This window comes from Rana temporaria, chromosome 1 (genome assembly GCF_905171775.1).
Source record: "Rana temporaria chromosome 1, aRanTem1.1, whole genome shotgun sequence".
NCBI lineage: Eukaryota > Metazoa > Chordata > Amphibia > Anura > Ranidae > Rana > Rana temporaria.
Genome location: NC_053489.1, coordinates 635,483,291 through 635,504,971, shown reverse-complemented (window position 1 = coordinate 635,504,971; position 21,681 = coordinate 635,483,291). Strand labels below are relative to the sequence as shown.

General features: G+C 42.2%; 1 protein-coding gene across 1 annotated transcript in view; it reads left to right on the top strand.

Annotated features, from left to right (window-relative positions):
- Positions 1-15,658, top strand: part of LOC120924459 — a 32,037-nt gene extending 16,379 nt beyond the window's left edge. Inside the window, exons 3-4 of the mRNA XM_040335430.1 lie at positions 3,119-3,244; positions 15,482-15,658. Of these exons, the coding sequence (XP_040191364.1) occupies positions 3,119-3,244; positions 15,482-15,658 (303 nt within the window). The remainder of the gene's footprint in view (positions 1-3,118; positions 3,245-15,481) is intronic.
- The last annotated feature ends 6,023 nt before the right edge of the window (positions 15,659-21,681 follow it).

Below are 21,681 nucleotides of genomic sequence, written 5' to 3'. Positions count from 1 at the left end.
TTCATAAAGCTTCTGGAAACTGTCAGCAAAGGCCTCTTTGGGAATCGACCACTGAACCACTGTCACACATACTTGGATGATACCATCATTGTCGAAGAAAGCAATCAACATTGTCTTGACCTTGAACTTTTGCAGGTCACTCTTTTTGGGTCGTGGGAGGATGATGAATGCCAGTCCATCAAATGCCGTTTGGATTCTGGATCGAAATGGTAGCACCTGGTCTAATCCCCTGTGATGATGGGTCACAGAAAGGATGGATCCTGGTCATACATGGCAATGAAATCTCCTGAAGTTTCCATCCGTTTTGCTTTCTGCCTGCCTGTCAGCTTCTGCCGCACAAACCAGGAACAGATATTTTACTTGCCCAAATCTCTGTGTTCTTGCTAATGCCCAATTTCTCCGCCATCAATAACAGAGTCAGTTGCCGATCTCGTGCCAGCATTTTCTGCACTTGGTCGATGATGTCTGGGGTTCTGCTTGATGACGGCCAACACGAACGTGGCTTATCCTCAGTCATTTCCTTCCTGTCGTGAAAGTATTTGAACCAGTAGTAAACACATTTTCTGCTCACGGCTTCCGTCCTGTACACTTGCACCAACATTTCATGAATCTGTCGCAGTTTTACCCAATTAGTAGCAGAACTTGCTGTTCACTCCATTGCCCCGTGACCCTACTTCTCCCACTGACTACGTTCGTCTGCCTGCAGCGGGTTTATCCTGATGGTCACATGTACTCCACGCTAGGTGCCCCTTCTCGATGTGTCTCTGGATTGCCATGTGCATGCTTGCACGCCTGGCCTATGTTGACCTTGATATATCGGCCCATTCACCAAACTTTTTAGGCACATCCCGTAAATCTAAGAAGCCAACATGAATGTACATATTGTACATACAGTAATTACGCTGTACATACTATACCAATAAACAAGGATAACGTTCACATATTTTAGCTAATTATATCTATAAAAAGACAATTCATTAAATATAACATTTAGTCATTTATTCATGTTACCACATTCTCAGTGATATCATACCCACCTTGAATGATATCACACATGTTGTATTTCAGCAAACCATACATTCTTCTGGATCATGCCTTATATAAATTGACAAAAGGACACAAAGTGAAAAAGGAATTATGGGGAAAGATACAGAATTATACACAACAATCATGGAAAACCAGTGTACTTGACAAACATTACTTATAATTTTAGACAACCCTTTTCCAATCTCTATAGCATGTCTGACACAATCTACCAGACTTAGGCTGGTTCTATTGACTCCTTAAAATAAAAATGAAAAGTAGGCATGGGAAAATAGTTTCTATCAACAAGGCTAAATAAAGCCACAAAACAATATTTTGAATAGTAAAAAAACAGTAGCGGACATGATTTACCATTGTTATGTTTGCTTTTCGCTGTGAGAAAACTATATAAGCTGTATGTGTAATTTATCTTTCATATGTAATATGTCGGTTAAAATTGCCAATCCATTTAATATCAGAAGAAGTTAAGATGGAAGGGTGTACAGGGGTTTATTTTAACGTTTATGTAGTTATTTTTATAGCCCACCTGAAAGGATATTTAATAATATCATAGTAATATCTATAATTTAGCTTGCTTGCTGTTCCATATATTCATGCCTATATTTCATATTTAGTTTTAAAGATATTATTTATATCACAATCTCTAAAACTGGCTTTACTGAAAATGATTTATGTGTCTCTTAAATGCCAAACCTTTGATGAAACCTAATTTATTTTACAGTCATTACAAAAATATCTTTAGTACAATTATTAAAAACATTTTTAAAAACATTTTTCAAGTAGGCCAGTGGTCACCATTCTTTCTAAACGAAGGGCCAATTTACTGTTCTCCAGACATAAGGAGGGCTAGCCTGTGGTCATTGGGAGTTGGAAAGGGTCCCAACATCAGTAGGAAAAAACAATGCCTCATCTTCGGTATCAGTGGGAGGAATAGCACCCCATCGTTGATGTCAGTGAAAGAATTGTGCCCCATAAGTGGTGTCAATAGGAGGAATTGTGCCCCATCTTTGGCATCATTGGGCCCCATTGTTGGTGTCATTGGGAGGAATAGTGCCCCAAGTTTGGTGTCATTGAAAGGAATTATGTCATTAGGAGGATTTCTGCCCTTTCATTGGTGTCAGTGGGGGGAATTATGCCCTGTTGTTGGTATAAGTGGATTAAAAAGTAGTGCCCCATGGGCCGCAGTTTGGAGACCACCAAAAGAAAGCTCTATTTGTGTGGAAAAAATGATAAAAATTTCATTGGGGTACAGTGTTGTATGACCGCGCAATTATCATTCAAAACAATACAGCGATGAAAGCTGAAAATTTGCCTGGGCAGGAAGGGGGTGAAAGGGCCCAGTTTTTTAAGCAGTTAAAGTGGAACTACACTTCACCTGAGCACCAAAAAAACAAAAATGCTATTTAATTAATTTTTAATATTCAAAGAAAACTCCCCCATCCATCCATGTCTGCATTCTTTATTTTACTGAGAAATTTCATTGAAAAACACCCTATAGCATTTCTGCCCGTGGCCATCTTGAGTAAGGGCAGATGATTCATGTAGCGTTTAATTCCTAGAATCCATCTGCCCATAGCTCAATCATGCAAGCAGGAGAGGATGTGCTTAGCTGAGAAAACATCTTCTTTCCTATTGAAGACTCCTGGGATGTGTGACATCATTTGTCTAAACCTGGAAACCAGGAAGTAACTAATGAGATGTAGAAAAAAAAAGTTTAAAACGAGTTAACATGATATACTTTCCTATCCATTTACCAATGCTAGAAGCATAGGGATTAAAAATAGTCAATGTTGATTTGAGAGATTGAAGTTCCACTTTAAGTTGACAGGTATTCTATCTCTTACCCAATCTATCTAAAACAAAAAAAAAGCATTGACTGGAATTGGGTTTTAATGTTTCATCAATTTGCAAGTTATAAAAATGAAAAGTGTCCCATGTAGACAGATAGTCTGATTGATTGTGGCTGTAGCTCCATCCTTATTTACTGATGATTTTGCCTTTAATGAACTTTCTTTAAAATGATCTTCTAATTCATTTGCTCCCCAATCTGTGACCTCCTATGTTTTGAATTCAGCAGAAAACCGGACTGAAGCCAACTTTGAGCATGAGCACACCGAGATCTTGTAAGAATGCCAAGAGCAGACTAGATGAGCCCAGACCAACGTCAGAGGCAAGATACAAGAATGTCTCTCCCAATTTAGTGAGTGTCAAATTATTAAAACATAACTTAATTTGGTATATTGCCTAAGTTTCTGATAGTGATAGATGCACACAAAAAAAGTATTTTTTTAAATATATAGTATTTACTTTGTGTTGCATTTTGTAAAATAGGGGACATGTATCAATTTTGTATAAATGAAGAATATAGTGCACTCCATATTGGGGGACATTAACAAACACTCGGGGGTCAAACCACAGCTCCTTGTCTAAATGGACACAAGGAGCTGTAGCTCGGCTTGGGTGCCCCCATAGCAAGCTGTTTTCTGTAGGGGTACTGAACTGGAGGGATGGGCCAGGAGCAAAGAAGAGGGACCCAAGAAGATGAGGTGCAGGTAAGTATAACATGTTTTTTTTTTTATAGGAAAAAAACGAGACTTTACAATCACCTTAATTACACATCTATAGGGATCGCCAATGCGCAAAAAACTGTCACATTTACTTTGTTAACTGACAGAAGCCTGAATTGTATCTAATTGTGTCACTAAGGGCTCTTGCACATTGGCCATCTGAGCCCACTCAGCATAATTGCTGGTGTATTTCCTCCGCCCAGGCAGCCCAGGTGCAGAGTACAGCCTGCCATTGACATGAATGGCTGTGCGCTGCTGTACTTTTGTATACGGTTGTGTGTTTTATACATTGGACAAGCATACGGGTGTATGCAAAAAGTAGAAAATGTTTGTAATAACGGCGTACACTATACTGATGTTTATGATAGAACCAACATGTATACTCATGTCCATTGTAAACTGTGAGTTGCACCCAGGTGGAAATAATGTGCCAGCAATTACGCTGAATGGGCTCAGGCCTTTAAGGATAAGGACGTCCTTATAGGCTTGATTAATGTCTCTCTATGTATTTTGGGTTTATTTTGGATTTGATAATTAGTGTGATAATGGCAATTTGTGGTCATTATATGTCCACCAATAAAAAGGCAATTGTCTCTTTAGAAGTTCTTTTTTTTTTTTTTACAGTACATTATTAACATGTGCACCTGAGGAGATAATACACATTAAGCATGATAGTAAAGATTATATATGACACAACATTCTTCATCTAATAGTTGCCATAAGTGACACAACTTTCTTTTTGTTACCCAATAATTGTTACATTTGCACATTTGTTACCTATGTATTTTTAGTACTGCCTTTTTTTTTCTTCTTTCGAATAGTTTTTATTAAAATTTTAACAAAAGAATAAAAATCTAAAAAGAACATTCAATGTGTTCAATGCCCTAGATTTAAATACTTTTTTTTATTACCGTATTTATCTTCGTATAGCACACCCTGGCGTATAGTGCGCACCACCAACCTGGAAGGGAAATTTCCTGAAAAAAAGAAAATACCATACTTACAGTTTGAATGCCCCGCGTCGGCGTCTTGCCCGGCGTCTGCGGCCCTGGTGGTGTCCTCCCCGCTTCTCCCGCGCTGTTTCTGAGTCGATCCCCGCTTCCCGCGCTGTGTTTGAACGCCGCCGCCGACATATACCGAGCGCAGTACACTCGGGCATGCTCGACTCCTTTCGCATAAAGGCTAGGAGGCGGCACAGGGCGTGACCGCGAGGGGAGCTGAGCCTGGCCGAGTGTACCCGAGGGTACTGCGCTCAGTATATGTCGGCGGCGGCGGCATTCAAACACAGCACAGAAAGCGGGGATCGGCGTATATCGCACACCCACGATTTTCCCCTTATTTTAAGGGGAAAAAAGTGCACGGTATACGCCGATAAATACGGTATTTATCAAATACCAAAAAGAGATACATCATCGTGAAACATTATATGATGTCTTACAATACATAAAACAATTATTACTTTACCTTCCCTCCCCCTCCCTTCCAACCCACACCCACCCCCCCTTCCCCACACCACCCAATCATTAGTTGTACATATACTTTCATTAGTTGTGAAACCTCAAAGGGGAAAAGGAGAAAAACACCATTAAGGGGAAAAAGCAGTGCGAGAGAAAAAAAAAAGACTGGGGTCTCATAAAGAAGAGAAGTAGAATCGATGAGCCTGTTTGTTGCTCATAGATTGCCACAATTGCCAATGGATTGTCATTATTGTCTGGGCCTGCTGCTTGAATATGGTACACCATCCTGTTGCCCATGTATTATCATAATTTACCAGTGTGTTGCACAATTTTTGCCACAAAAATCAGTTATTGCCCACAACTTGTGAAAATTGTCTATTCCTCGTCCACATATTGACACAACTGTAATTGTTTTACCACATTTTGTCAAGATGGACAATGTGTTGCCCATATTTTTTTCCAACCTACTGTCAGGATTTGACAGTGTAGTCCCTGTGTATTGTCACATTTGTCCATGTTAAATGCTGTGGTGCTGTCTGTGTGGGACCAAGTCAGACATGTTAGTTCTGGGCTCCACATTACTTAAATGTAACCTCCTTGTAAAGTCCTCTCACTATCAAACGTACCTTAAAAATTCCAAAATTTCATCAAGCCCCTCATTTGGTTGCTGTCTTACCTGCAAAATCTCAGGCTCATGAGACTGCCGAAAGTTCCACCCTAGAAATTGGTCTCTAAGGCCCCATACTCACGACCAAACATGTCTGCTGAAACTGGCCCGCGGACCAGTTTCAGCAGACATGTTTGTTCGTGTGTAGTTACGAGCGTGCAGAATTTCACCGTACATTTGCCCGCCGGGCCGTTTTTCAGCAGACATTTATTTGCAAACTTGTTTTAAAACCGTCCGCTCAAATCCTGTCCGAACGGACATGTTTGGTGGTGAGTACACAAAACCAACGTACAAAAACCCCGCGCATGCTCAGACTAAATGAGGCCACGGGAGCGCTCGTTCAGGTAAAACTCACGTTTGTTTGGGATATGGCACATTCGTCAATAGAAAGATTAATTCTAGCAATAGAACACTGAAGCAAACCACACAATAAACAACGCTTGATGCCGTCGTTTTATTCATTCTTCTCTTGCTATAAATAATCAGTTATTTAGCTCATGTTATTTCAACTGAGTTGTTCCATACTGAAAAGTGACATTTGTTAGCTGTGATGTAGTAAGATTTTTGCAAACTTTTATTGGCCCGACGTATCATATTTTTAGTGGTCCTCCACATGTCAAATTTTTTGCTTTTAATGTTTAATGGTTATCTTTCCCACTTTATTTAGGTGTTTATAGTTATGTCACCATTTAGAATATTTTAAATAGGAAATAGTTTTGATTTTGCTTTTGTTTGTATATTTAACTGGATTATTTTGAAGGTTGTTTAAATTGTCTACCATGTTGGCACACCAAATGCCCCCCCCCCCCCCCCCCATGAGTTAGTGAATATTTTAGATTAAACATTTTATTTGTTTGTAATGTTTGATGCCTAAAATAATACCCACAGTATTACAAACAATAGGCACGTTTTTCAAATCAACAAAAAGGCTTTTATTTGAGCAAATGATAAAAAGGAACAAAACCAGAATGGCAGCACTTGAACAGCTAGCAACATACATGCAAACTTGCATTTCAAACATGGTGAAGGATAAACTAGCCAACCTCAGGAGGCACACAAAATAAAATCTGAAGCAGCAGCACATAACACCAAAGGAACCCAAGCTGTGATAGTCCAAACAAGATGCCATTTGTGGGGGATCAAATGGAAGGCAGGGCATCAACGTCTCCTCTTCCTTGCAACCTTCCTTCCAGGCTGCCTTACAGCGGGTCTTCCCTGGGCCCTTGCAGGTGGGGATGATGTGGCAGCAGGAGTATGATGTTCAGCAAGCCGGGCCGGGTCACATAGCCCAGTGTCTGGGGTCAGCAGCTCCCTCTGCATCCACCAAAGGGCCTGGTTGATGATGCCCTTGGCCAATTGCCTCTGCTCCTCCGTGCCTTTATTGAGATCATGTGCCACGGAGGCACTGTAGGCCTCAGTGGGGTTGAGGGGGGCCCTCATGATGGCACTCGCCTCCTGAATCATTTTGAGGCTGGCTTCCTCCACTGCCCCCAATTTCTTCTTACGGCCTGGTGGCCTAATATAAAGGGGAGGAGCCTGGCTGGTGGTGCTTGTCCTGGGGAGCTGCTGAACGCCACTGGGCCCGGCCTCCTCCTGGCTGCCACTGACCCCTTCGTCCTGGCTGACAGTGAGGAGAGGATCTGCCACCTCCTGGCTGGTCTCTTCTTCCTGTGTAAAAAAAAGGGATATGTTGTAATATATTTAGGAATATAATCACTCACATTTTCATGCTTGAATCTTATTTTTTGCCTTGAATTTAAACTTGAAAACAGACTCACCCTCTGACCCCTGCAGTTGTCATCCCTGACACCTATTTGTTTGCCCACGACTTTTGATTTTTGCTTCCCAGCTTGTATTTTATTAACCAATATCAAGTCAAGAATCAAACAATAATTAATATTATTACATAAATAGTTATGAAACTACTATACCTCATCATCGTAGAGGCGCAGATCTGCCTCTCTGTCAGCCAGGCCCTCTTCATCTGACTCTGCAGGGCTGTGGTGATCTGGGGAAGTCCCGCTGGAAGGTAGCATGGAGGGAAGGTTGGGATTCAGACTTGACATTGATGGCCTGCCTTCCAGTTGATCCCGCAAAAATGACATCTGGCTGTAATACCACAGCTTGGGTTCCTTTGGTGGTCTTGCTGCTGCTCCAGATCTTAGCTGCTTTTGGTGAGCTTTGTACGCTCTCCTATATGTGCCCCTGAGGTTGGCAAGTTTATCCTTCACCATGTTGGCACTGCATTCTGGCACCCATGTCCTCATGTATGCTGCTAGCTGTTCAAGTGCTGCCGCTCGTACGTCCTTGTTGTGGTAGGTGGGCTGCTTTGAATCCCACAGGATGGGCATTTCCCTAAATTTATCCAGCAAGTGCTGGATAATCTCTTGGGTCTGCAGGAGATCCATTGGGAAATTATGATTTTTTTTTTTTTAGTCTAGATTGAAAAAATAAAAAGAAACCAAAAACACAATTAAAAAAAGCCTCAGCATTTACATTGATAGAATATGTTCTTTAAAAAGTAGTACCTATATATAAATACAAACACAGTGTCTCTTGTTTAGAAAATGCTGGCCAGCTCGGCCCCATTGGTTGGTTTTAGCTAAAATTTTTTTGATACATGCCGCCCCTTTGGTTACATTGCAGGAAATAATAGAAATCTACAACCATACACAATTATTACAAATGACAGCATTCATCAAGGCACTATTGCATGTGTAGATATCCTGCCCCTCAGCATTGATTACATGAAAGAAACTTCCTAATGACCTCTGTCCAACCAACACTGAACAATACTTGGCCTGATCTGAATACACCCTACATAATTGATAATGAGTCACAGCATTTTTGACCTCTCTATTTTGTGATGTCTACAAAAGCATTTGGGTACGAAAATCACATTCTGGTATCCAAGAGACATAATAGCTTAATAAAACTGTGCAACCAACAGACCAAACCCCCATCCCATGGCTCTACATTTTAGAGCCCGCTGCTGATCCAATGTTTAAATTTCTTACCTGCCTCTCTCAAAATCCTCGTTTGTTACGCTCGCTGAATTAACACGTAACCTACGTAATCACGTCAAGCGCCTTTTATCCACTCCGCGTATGTATGAAACGCCGCCCTCGTCACCTTTGCCATGCCCCTAATCAATTTAAAAAGTAAATATGGCGTTAACTGTGTAGGTTCTGGAATCGCGCGAATATTCTCCGCGTAACCTACGTCAATACGTTGTTGGCATTCGCGACACTCCGCATATGCAAGAATCCCCGCCCTCATCTCCGCCCCTGACGGGACATTTCCTCGTTTCCACGCCCCTAATCTCTGTGGGAAGGAAAGATGGCGATGTCACACGAGCGGGCACGGAGCTCTCATGGCGCAAGTGAAGGGACAGAGGCAGGACCGTCCCGATCCAGGCCTAAAAGATATAAAGCCACTAATATGGCGTTTGAAGAAATGGTGGAGTTGGTTTACATCATGAGGAGGAAGGATTATGATGGTGAATGTGGGCCCTACAAAACACCGAACCGTAGAAAGTCACACATAATGGACAAGGTGGCAAGGAGAATGAGGAGAATGTTTGGTGTCACCAGGTCAAAGGAGCAACTCCGGAAGCGTTGGTCCGATTTAAAATTGAGGGAGCCACATCACATGAAGAAGATACTCAAAATTCTGCGGAAAAGTAAGTCCATATTATTTAAGGGGGGGGGAATGTCTGCAATAATGTGTTGACATGTAGTTTTTCACATCTGCCTCCTTGGCCTGCTTGTACTTTTGAACACGTGTAGATACTGTATTGTGTTTATGTCAAATAACAACCCTTACCAAATTTAGTGAAATAGTAAACTCGCGTAATATGACATTGTTTTGCTAAAATGTGACGTTACTCCAGGAACAACACACCTGGACATGGCTGACTGGCCCCAAACTTGGTTTTCCAACATTGTTGAATAGCAAAATCACAGAAATTAAATTGAGTGCATGTGACAGGCAAACAAGATTCATTCTCCAAAATGAAAATAAAGCTGATGTTTTAACATCTGGAAATGCAAAGCACCTGTGTCTCAATAATCAAAGTATATTTATTTGGAGGGTCGACGAGAATTAATGTTTTGGGGGGACATCCATGTGTGTCACTTCTTTGCAAAAAAGGGGCAGGATCAGAGCTTGGCCTCGAACTACGCCAAAAATGGAGGATTGCTGAAAGAATAAACAAACAAAAATCATCATAAATGTATCGTATATGCAATGTGTGCGATTTATGATATCCAATATCTGTGTGCTGATGAGTATACCTTTTGTTTTTACTTATTTCTTATAGGGGAAAGAAGACGCCAGCAATTGGAGGAGGCAGAGAGGGCCAGACACCCACAAAATCAAACACCTCCACATGTTGAGCAGGAGGAGGCTGGGGAAGGAAGAGAGGAGGATGTGGAAGGAGACGAGGATGTGGAAGGAGAAGAGGATGTGGAAGGAGAAGAGGATGTGGAAGGAGAAGAGGATGTGGAAGGAGAAGAGGATGTGGAGGGAGAAGAGGAAGGAAGAAAGGAGGAAGGAAGAGAGGAGGAAGAAGTAATTTTGGACTTAGAATTTATAGCAGATGAAGGGCAAGTGGCGGAAGAACAATTTGACGAATTGAAAGAAGGTGGATTGATGGATGAAGGAGGAGTCGAAGATGATGGGGAGGTGGTGGAAGAAGGAGGAGTGATAGAAGATGATGGGGAGGTGGTGGAAGAAGGAGGAGTGATAGAAGATGAAGAAATTGGGGATGTGGAAATTATCAGGCCATCAGGTCAGTGTCACCCCTATATTAATAGGGCCAAACATATGCAGATAGGCTGGAAACTATTTACATATTTTGAATGCCAATTTGTTTCTTTTTAGGGGATGAAGATGGTGTAGCACATTTTTCACGTGCAAGTGCTTCTATAATTGTACAGCAAGTAATGGAGTGCAGCACGGAAATGGACAATATGCGGGAAAGGATGCTAGTCATGGAGCAGAATGTGCGAAATGTCATTTCAGAGTGTAGCACGGAAATGGACAACATGCGCCAAAGGATGCTAGTCATCGAACAGAATTACAAAAATATCATTGACATGATGGGCCGTGTCAAAGACTGAACCACAGAAGCCCATCCCCCGCCCATCCCCCGCCCACAAAACCCTTTTTAATTTTTGTACTTTATAATACGCCAAAATTTCTAAATGCACACACAGTGTGCCAATATGTGCTATCTGCCATCACAGACTATCTATTGTCTGTGCTTTGTGGGTACAAACCCCTCCTCGATCCTCAAGTAGTTGAGAGGAAGGGTTTGCTCCCACAAAACACAGACATTGATCACCCATGATGTCAGATAGCACATGTGGCCATTTGTCTGTTTAACCAATGACATTTGGCGAGTTTGCACTGAATGTGTGCATTTAGAAATTTTGGCGTGTTCCAGTGTGAAAGCACACCATCCATGACTGACTGCTGTTCTTTTTTTTAATTTTTGTTTGGTGTTGATCTTTTTTGGTTTGTAAATGTTTACAGTTTCAGATCACAAAACGAACAAGAAATCTCACCTAAAGAAATAAGTTAACGAATTTTCTTTAAAAAAAAAAAAAAAATTTTGTTGTGTTAAAATCTTGGTGAAAAAATTATACACAAACAAATACAAAGCCAAAAAATGTTTTGTATAAAAACAATACCCAAACATTTCTAAATGTAAATAAATGTCTTCGAAACAAATACCAAAAAAATATAAAAAAAAAAAAATACCCTAAAAAATTTCAACATAAATTAGTCTGGGTTATTGAAAACCAAACTAAATAAGAACTTTAATTTTGAACCAAAGTCTAACAAAATTATGTTTAGAAGTGTGTATATATATATATATATATATATATATATATATATATATATATATATATATATATATATATATATATATATATATATCTATCTCTAGAGATAGATATATAGGAGACAAGCCCAAAAATTCTTGCGTATAGTTTCAGTGAAATTATTCTTACATTGTGTTTCGATCAGTATTATTGCTAATCACTGTCAATAAAGACAAAAAAATTAATAATTCAAAGCCAATATTTTGTACCAAAAATTTGCAGGAAATGTTTTCAGCCAAAAAATAAACATTTCTTGTTACAAAATGACTAAAATAAAAAAATTTTATTGTGACATCAAAAGCAGAAAAATGAGTGGCTTCTTATTTCTAGACTGAATACCCAGTTAGTAGATGAGTGAATAATGTGCAAATGTGGTTAGTTAATACATCTGAGTAAGTAAATCTGGCACTAGAAGTGCACTATTTTTGGAGAGAACCTGGAAGACAGAAAAATAGAGAAAAAGCAGTAATGACAAACAACTGGATAAAGTCCAATGGTCTAATTATTTATTAGTTGTGAGAATATTCCTTTCTTTGGGGGGCCGAATTAGAAAGAAATATGATCTGGCAATGGCCCCCCGACCCATGAAGTACTCAACATATTTGTCGCGTACCTCACGAGCAGATTGGGGGGCCAAGCCAGCGCGACCAGTGTCCAGGCCAGGAATGTTCTCTGAGGGTAGTCCTGCCTCAGAGCCCATGGAGGCTAGGTACGTCTGGGAGTGCCTGCGTAGAAAATTGTGCAAAATGCAGCAGGCAAATATAATGGTGTTCAATTTATATTCCGCCAAATGTATCGATGTCAGGAACAGGCGGAACCGGTTGGAGAGGATCCCAAAGGCATTCTCGACTACCCTCCGAGCCCTGGACAACCGAAAATTGAACACACTCCTCTCTGAGGTGAGGGTCCTCTGGGGAAAAGGCCGCATTAGGTGAGGTCCAAGGCCGAAAGCCTCGTCCGCTAGGAACACAAACGGAAGTCCTTCCACATTATCTTCATCTGGTGGCAATGCCAGACCACCAGTTTGGAGACGATCATAGAAATCAGTCCGTGCGAACACTCCCCCATCTGACATCCGGCCGTTCTTCCCCACGTCCACATATAGAAACTCATACTGTGCCGACACCACCGCCATCAACACGATACTATGATAACCCTTGTAGTTATAATAGAAGGACCCCGAGTGGGGTGGGGGCACAATGCGGACGTGTTTCCCATCTATTGCTCCACCGCAGTTAGGAAAATCCCACCGCTCGGCAAATTGGGAAGCCACAGACTGCCATTCCTGTGGTGTGGAGGGTAGCTGTGGGGACAAACAAAAAAAGAGATTTAGTACTTTGGCACATAAACATTGCAAACATAATCCTACAAGTATCCTTGTGCAACTTTACATTTTTAAAATAGCATTTACAAATTATGAAGGGAGAATTTCGGGCCACAAATATATAGGCCCACTTAATTAATAAGAGACTCCACAGCCCTCTGATGGGGACAAAAACACTTTGAAGGGGGGGGGGGGTTTAAACAGTTTTTAGAAAACAAAAAAAACTAAAAAAAAGTGGCAAGGTGGGGGTTGGCCCGAAGATAGCATGCTGGACAGGTTAATATTGGGTTAAATCAAAATATGCAGGTAGGCCAAAATAAAAAGAACATGTAAAAGCTGATATCAACATGCATAGGGAGAAAAGGGAACGTTGGTTAAACACACAGCATATCTGGGAAATAAAAAAAAAAGTTAGTTTGCCACATTATTAAAGACACATTGTGAGGTTAAAATGAGGAAACTTACCTTCATATACTCCTCGTGCATAACTTTAATGATGGCAGCACACGTGTCCGGTATGATGACCCCAAGCGCCTGCGGAGAGATGCCTGTCGAGAACTTGAGGTCCTGCAGGCTCCTCCCAGTCGCCAGGTACCGCAACGTGGCAATAAGCCTCTGCTCGGCCGTGATGGCTTGGCGCATCACAGTGTCCTGCCTCGTGATATAGGGGGACAGAAGATCCAGCAGACTGTTGAATACGGGGTCCGTCATACGGAGAAAATTCCTATAGTCATTAGGATTATTCTCCTGGATTTCCCTAAGCAGAGGCATATGAGAGAACTGGTCACGCTGGCGCAACCAATTCTTGGTCCAGAAACGCCTCCGCCCCCTGTTTCTGGCCAAAGTACTGGAATAATGAACATATCCAGCAGCCATCCCATAAACAGCACCAACTCGCGAAAATTGACGCTGCTGCTCCATCATGGCTTCAAACCGGCCGGCTGGTCAGTCAAGAACACACTCCAACAGAAAGCACAATCAAATCCAGCGGTACCTGCAAAGAACGCACGACACACAGATACGAACGCACAGTACGAATCTGCAAAGCAGAACGAACTGCACGCCTGTACCCGAATGCCAACTACGTACCCACAAGCACACGCACTGAACGAGAAAATACTACCTGCTAAAGCCTGGAGACCGAGAAGCGCGAATCAGCTCTAACCAAACCTTCACTAACACGAGCAAAGCCGTAACTAGCAAAAGCGGAACAGAGGGCGTCGCCATTGACTTTGGCCTTTCCCTTTATAGTGACGTCAAACGTGGATTACGTGCACGCGTTCAGGTCCGCAGGGAAATATCGTCCGCTGGTGTGTACAAGCCAGCGGGCCAAATGAAAAAACAGCCTTGTACGCCGGAAACAGCCCGTCGGACATTTCGAGCGAACATGTTTGGTCGTGAGTACTCGGCCTAAGGCTGACATCAGTAAGTTTTTTTTTTTGTGTACAGTGCAAGGTGACAGGTGGCTGTGTTCACAGGCTCATTGGCAAAGCACAAGGCAATTCTGGTTCATTTCATTCTTCAGTTCATTTACATCACAGGCCCTTCATCTTCTTTTCTTGTGGCGATGGGGCAGTTCTTGCTGCTGTATTGACTGTACACTTTTACCAAAAACGTAATCCTAACCCATGCTCTTTTAAATAGCATTAGCCAGATTCAGGAAACTTACGACGGGCGTATCAGTAGATACGCCGTCGTAACTCCGAATCCGCGCCGTCGTAACATTAAGCGTATGCTCAAACTGAGATACGCTTAAATGTTGCTAAGATACGACCGGCGCAAGTCTCCTACGCCGTCGTATCTTAGCTGCCTATTTCCGTCGGCCTAGAATGCGTAAATCAGCGAGATACGCCTATTCACGAACGTACGCTTGCCCGTCGAAGTTAAGATACGCTGTTTACGTAAATCGTTTTCAGGCCTAAAGTTATTCCACCAAAAAGATGGCGCAACCAATGTTAAGTATGGACGTCGGACCCGCGTCGAATTTAAAAAAATTTACGTTGTTTGCGTAAGTCATCCGTGAATGGGGCTGGGCGTAATTTACGTTCACGTCGAAACCAATAAGTCTTTGCTGCGTAATTTGGAGCATGCGCACTGGGATATGTCCATGGTCGGCGCATGCGCCGTTCGTAAAAAACATCAATCACGTCGGGTCACAATTCATTAGCATAAAACACGCCTACCTCTTCACAATTTGAATTAGGCGCGCTTAGGCCGGCACATTTACGCTACGCCACCGTAACTTAGGACGCACGTGCTTTGTGAATACAGCACTTGCCTCTCTAACTTACGGCGGCGTAGCGTATATGCGATACGCTACGCCCGCCTAACGTTAGGCTCAACTACCTGAATACAGCTACATGTATTTTAAGCCTAGTAAGACATATTTTATAACTGTATGTCAATAAGTCTTTATTTTCAGGATAAATAATTTGTAAAATATGTTGTGTTCTACTATGCGTAAGTTCTGCTGAACAGAAAAAAGGTACATCAACACTGTTTTTTGCACATATTTTTCTTGTATTTGTCAGAACACAGAGGAAAAATGGACACACAGTTCCCAGAGAGTCTCACGAAGTGACATGCCAAATAGAGCCAACCATGTGATCCTCCAGGTACAGGGATCGGGGAACTCAACACAAAACCCAACAACTGAAGTGGCAAGTTCTGTTAAAATTAAAAGAGACGTATGGTATTTTCTTTTTTAACAATTATACTTACCTAAGTGGATGTAGCGTTGGTCCAATGCTGCATCTGTCCCCCACCAGCTCTAGCACTGAGAACCAAGCAGTCAAACACTCTCCCTAAGCAGAGAGCCATAGACTGTCAGTCACCACTGTCTGCTCTGCCCCCCCCCCCCCCCCTGCTCGCTGGAACGCTGGGCTGTGAAGGGGCGGGAGCGGCCAGCTCAGGCTCTTAGCGGCTCACAGAAAGGCTGAGCCGTGTGCCTGTGCAGGGATGTGGGTGGATCCTGACTTCATTATCGCAATCTTGCCCCAAGCCAGGACCGGCTCTGTGACGTCATACTACAGCGGGCTTTAGTCCGCTGAAAATAGGTCACAGGAGTGCAGAACAAACTGCACTGATGTGATCTGTAGGAGACGTACAGCCAAACAAGCTTTGGCTGTACTTCTCCTTTAAGTAAACATAAGGAATAAGTACCCATGTTTAAACTGTGCAGTGCAATTACAAAGTGCTAAGAATGTTGTCTTAAAGAAAACTACTGGCATACAGTATACTGTATGTGATGTAGGATGCCCCTACCAGGAGCACTGGGCTGTCTTTGTTGCCTTCTAGAACATTTTGCAAACACCTGTTGAGCCTACCAGCAGAACCTTTAGGCACATATTATTATTATAATACACAATTTATATAGCGCCAACAGTTTTCGCAGCGCTTTACAATGTAGAGGAGGGACAGCACAATTACAATACAGTTCAATACAGAGGGTACAGAAGGGCCCTGCTTGTAGAGCTTACATTCTAAAGGGAGGGGGTGATGGTACAAAAGGTAATAGCTGCGGGGAATGATTTGATGGGGGTAGCTTGGGGACAGTTGTTAGGTGGTTGTGGCATAGGCTTCCCTGAATAAGTGAGTTTTCAGGTATCTCCTAAATGTGGAGAGGTTAGGGTCTGAAATATGAAATGGTGACAACACTCTTTCTCCTGTAGTGCTGCTATAGTTCCTTAGATGTTGTCACTGGGGTAGATTCAGAGAGAATTTATGCCGGCGTATCTATAGATACGCCGCGTAAATTCAAATCTGCGCCGGCGTATCTTCTTTTTGTATTCTTCTTTCTGTATTCAGAAAGCAAGATACGCCGACATTAGCCTAAGATACGACTGGCATAAGTCTCTTACGCCGTCGTATCTTAGGGTGCATTCTCACGCTGGCCGCTAGGTGGCGCTCCCGTCGTTTTCGGCGTAGATTATGCAAATTTTCTAGTTACGCCGATTCACAAACGTACGTGCGCCCGGCGGTAGTTTTTTACGTCGTTTGCGTAAGTCTTTTTCGGCGTAATGTTGCTCCTGCTATTAGGTGGCGCAGCCAATGTAAAGTATGGACGTCGTTCCCGCTTCGAAATTTGAATTGTTTGCGTCGTTTGCGTAAGTCGTTCGCGAATAGGGCTGGACGTAATTTACGTTCACGTCAAAACCAATACGTCGTTGCGGCGTACTTGAGGCAATGCACACTGGGATATGTACACGGACGGCGCATGCGCCATTCGTAAAACACATCAATCACGTCAGGTCATAACACATTAGCATAAAACACAGGAGAGTCAGGACGCCCGCTAACACACAGCTCCTTTCTCTATCTGCAACATAGAGAGCGTCCTGACTCTCCTGTATTCCAAGGGAAGGGGCGAGCATGACACTCCACACCAGGGAGAAAGCCTCGCATTACTGTGTGGAGTTACAGACAGAAGAACAGGAAGTGAGGATTTCTCAGAAGAAATAAGGACATTTAAAAGCAAAATTGAAGGATGAGGTAAGTGAAGGAGGACTGCACTAAGGTAAAGGAAGCTATTTAGGAAAAAAATTGTACGTTTACAACCCCTTTAACCACTTAAGCCCCGGACCTTTAGGCAGCTAAATGCCCAGGCCAGGTTTTGCGATTCGGCACTGCGTTGCTTTAACAGACAATTGCGCGGTCGTGCGACGTGGCTCCCAAACAAAATTGACGTCCTTTTTTTCCCACAAATAGAGCTTTCTTTTGGTGGTATTTGATCACCTCTGCGGTTTTTATTTTTTGCGCTGTAAACAAAAATAGAGCGACAATTTTGAAAAAATTGCAATATTTTTTACTTTTTGCTATAATAAATATCCCCCAAACACATATATAACATTTTTTGTTTTCCTCAGTTTAGGCCGATACGTATTCTTCTACCTATTTTTGGTAAAAAAAATTGCAATAAGCGTTTATCGATTGGTTTGCGCAAAATTTATAGCGTTTATAAAATAGGGGATAGTTTTATTGCATTTTTATTTTTTTTTATTTTTTTACTACTAATGGCGGCAAACAGCGATTTTTTTCGTGACTGCGACATTATGGCGGACACTTCGGACAATTTTTACACATTTTTGGGACCATTGTCATTTTCACAGCAAAAAATGCATTTAAATTGCATTGTTTATTGTGAAAATGACAGTTGCAGTTTGGGAGTTAACCACAGGGGGCGCTGAAGGAGTTATGTTTCACCTAGTGTGTGTTTACAACTGTAGGGGAGTGTGGCTGTAGGTCTGACGTCATCGACTGTGTCTCCCTATAAAAGGGATCACACGATCGATGCAGCCGCCACAGTGAAGCACGGGGAAGCGAGGGGGCGGCTAGAAACGAATAGCCGCGCCCTCATCCCGGATCGCTCCCCGATGATTTCCGACCGCCGCATGTACCGGGGGGGGGGTCCTGATCGGACGCCCATCTTCCTGTACGTGCCATTCTGTGGACGTACATATACATGCGGTGGTCGTTAAGCGGTTAAATAAGAGAGAAATTACATTATTTATTTATTGCCACTTGCACTAAAAATGTCAATTTATCCCTCTGAGAGGAACAAAAATTGGAAACTTTGGATGAATTCTAAGGTAGGCACATGTGTCTTGACCAATCTCCTTGACAGTGTGCTCCAACTAAAAAATCATTTCAATGTCCTGAAAATAAGTTAGGCCCTGGCACTATATAGTAAGTGATAAATACCTTTCTACCGCTATTTATATTTTCATATACACTTATGCTGGACTAGAAAAAAAAAGTATAATATTAGCTACATTAACTGAAAGTCCCCTATACATTCAGTTTATCTTGTATAGTTATGTATGGCCAATCCCTAAAATCTAAGCCAGTGCCAAGAATGAGCAAAATTAGCTAACATTAAAGGTGAGACACCCGAGAATGTTAAAGGTAATTATAATGGTCCCTTAATGATGCTGATAACATTTACATAACACAAACCATATACCAAAGCCCTTAACAGGGAGAAAGTGGCCAGAAAATGTCCAGCATGTGTCACTGACAGTGAGTTGTTCTCTGATATCTAACTAGTAAAGTATGTCGACACAAGGACATGAGCCCAACATATTGTATAATTTTAGAACTGGCTGGGAATACATCACCCTGCCTTCCAGACCAGTCCTGCCCTGAAGTACACCATCCATCAGTCACTACACCTCACTGCTATGTTTGGTGGAAGCTCCTTAGGCCCCATACACACGAGAGGATTTATCCGCAAATACGGTCCAGCGGACCGTTTCCGCGGATAAATCCTCTCGAGGATTTGTGCGGATTTCCATGTGATGGAGTGTACTCACCATCGCATTGAAATCCGCGCCGAAATCCTCTGGCGATGACGTGTCGCGCCGTCGCCGCGATTATGACGCGGCGACGTGCGCGACGCTGTCATATAAGGAATTCCACGCATGCGTCGAATCATTACGACGCATGCGGGGGATCCCTTCGGACGGATGGATCCGGTGAGTCTATATAGACCAGCGGATCCATCCGTTGGGATGGATTCCAGCGGATAGATTTGTTTAGCATGTCAGCGAATATTCGATCTGCTGGAATCCATCCCAGGGGATAAATATCCGCGGAAACAGATCCGCTGGAGTGTACACACCATAGGATCTATCCGCTGAAACCCATTCGCTGGGATTTTTCAGCGGATGGATTCTATCGTGTGTATGGGGCCTTAGTGTAACATTGTGCTCCCAGAGGATATGTGGGTATTCTTTCAACAATATAATACAAAGTAATATGTAATTAATTGTATATAAAGTTTGAAATTTGTCTATACGGATACAACATCCATGCGGTCTTCTGTCTTTGTCCCACCTACATTGACTGCGGGTGCTCACTAAATGGGGTCCACCTTCCCCAACCTTCCAAATTCAAATAAAAAAAGCCACACATCCGCAACAACTTTTTTTTTTGTTCTCCCAAATACTTTATTGTAACATGGATGAGTTCACAATGTCAGTTTTTATTATTTGTTACTTCCATCATTTGTTCTATAAGCCAGTAATGTATTTAGGTTTTGTGCTGCCCTAGGCCTGACTAAACTCATGCACCCCCTAATTTAAATATGACCCACCCCTTTCTGTCAAGACCACACCCTTTGCCGTTTAAGATCCTTCCTGAAATCTTTGAGTGGGGACACTAGTGCTGAAGGCCTGGGGGGGGGGGGGCAATTCATTCTCTTAATTTACATATATTTATCACTTCCTGTTTGGCTATGGGGTAGGAAGTGAAGGGAAATCTCTGCAATGGAACAAGAATGGTAAAAAATAAACTGACAGGGGCTATAACCCTCCCTTACTCTATCCAAAATGAAAACAAAAAGTGTTGCCTATAGTTCTACTTTAAGCACAAATTTCTGATAATTTTATGGAGAGGACTAAGAAGATATAACCATGCCAATGGTGCAACAGAAAACATATAGCACAGTGAGGAAGGTTTGTGTTCCAGAATGATAGGGCAGTCAAATTTAGAAGCAGACCCCCCCCCCCCCCCCACACACACACAATTGCGGAATGCCGGACACCCACTTACTGGAAGTAGTTCAGCCTCTTTATGGGGGAGCTAGACTAATTTGTTTTTTAGCCCCATAAGACTGGCCCTACACTAACAGTGTAGCGCAAGCCGGTGGGGACTCTTTCCATGCTGCCCCCCTGCAAAGTGCTGCCCTAGGCCTGGGCCTTGTTGGCCTAGGCCAGGATACAGCGTTGCTATAAGCAAGAAGGTTTTTCCTTATTTGAAGGGAATGTATAGGTGGTTTTGTATTTATTTTCTTTCTGTTTTTATATTCTAAAAAATATAATTAATATATATGTTTTTCTTGTTCAGTAGCTGATATTGATGTTAGACCAGCGACTGCCAGTAGAGATCCAAAATTGCTAAGAGGCTGTCTGTCTGTCCCTATGGAATTGCTTTTTCTGTAGCTGAGGTAGTGAGATGTCGCTCTCATCATTAGCATTTGAGATTCAGCAGTGTTCTGTCCAGAGACAGAGTGACAGCTCCAGATGGAGAGATTTCATAGGGACAGACAGGCAGCTTTCTTATCAATTCTGCCACTTGTTACTTATCTCTAGCACCAGAATCACCAGTCTGACATCAAAGGAATACAAAGGCATGTAGACACAGTAATTAGTAGTAGAGATTTCCTACATATTGATTAAAATAAGAATGTACACATATGTCCATGCAAAGGAAAATATATAACTTACCCTCTGTAATTTCAATCTATGTACTTTTTGTTTATTTTGTATTCTATTCTACAGGAGCCCAGCACTACCACATGGTACCTAAAAGAATATGATCGCACTAAATCAGAATATGTTTTGTTCCAAGAATACAAAGTAAGATTATTTTTCCTTTTCCATCTCAATATCTTATTTTTTTGTAAGGTAGCTGACATGATGTTTTCATGATAGTGTCCCAATCTTAGGCCTCGTACACACGATAGGTTAACCAGAGGACAATGGTCTGAAGGACCGTTTTCATCAGTCCAAACCAATCATGTGTAGGCCCTATAGGTTTTTTAACCTTAGGTTAAAAAATAGACAACTTGCTTTAAAATGTAACCTATGGATTGGTAACCGATAGGTCAAAACCGATCGTTAGTACGCACAACCATCGGTTAAAAATCCACGCATGCTCAGAATCAAGTTGAAAGGTGAGTCAACCTGTCAACCATAAACACGGGTGACGTCATTCCCTTGGCAACAAGGGC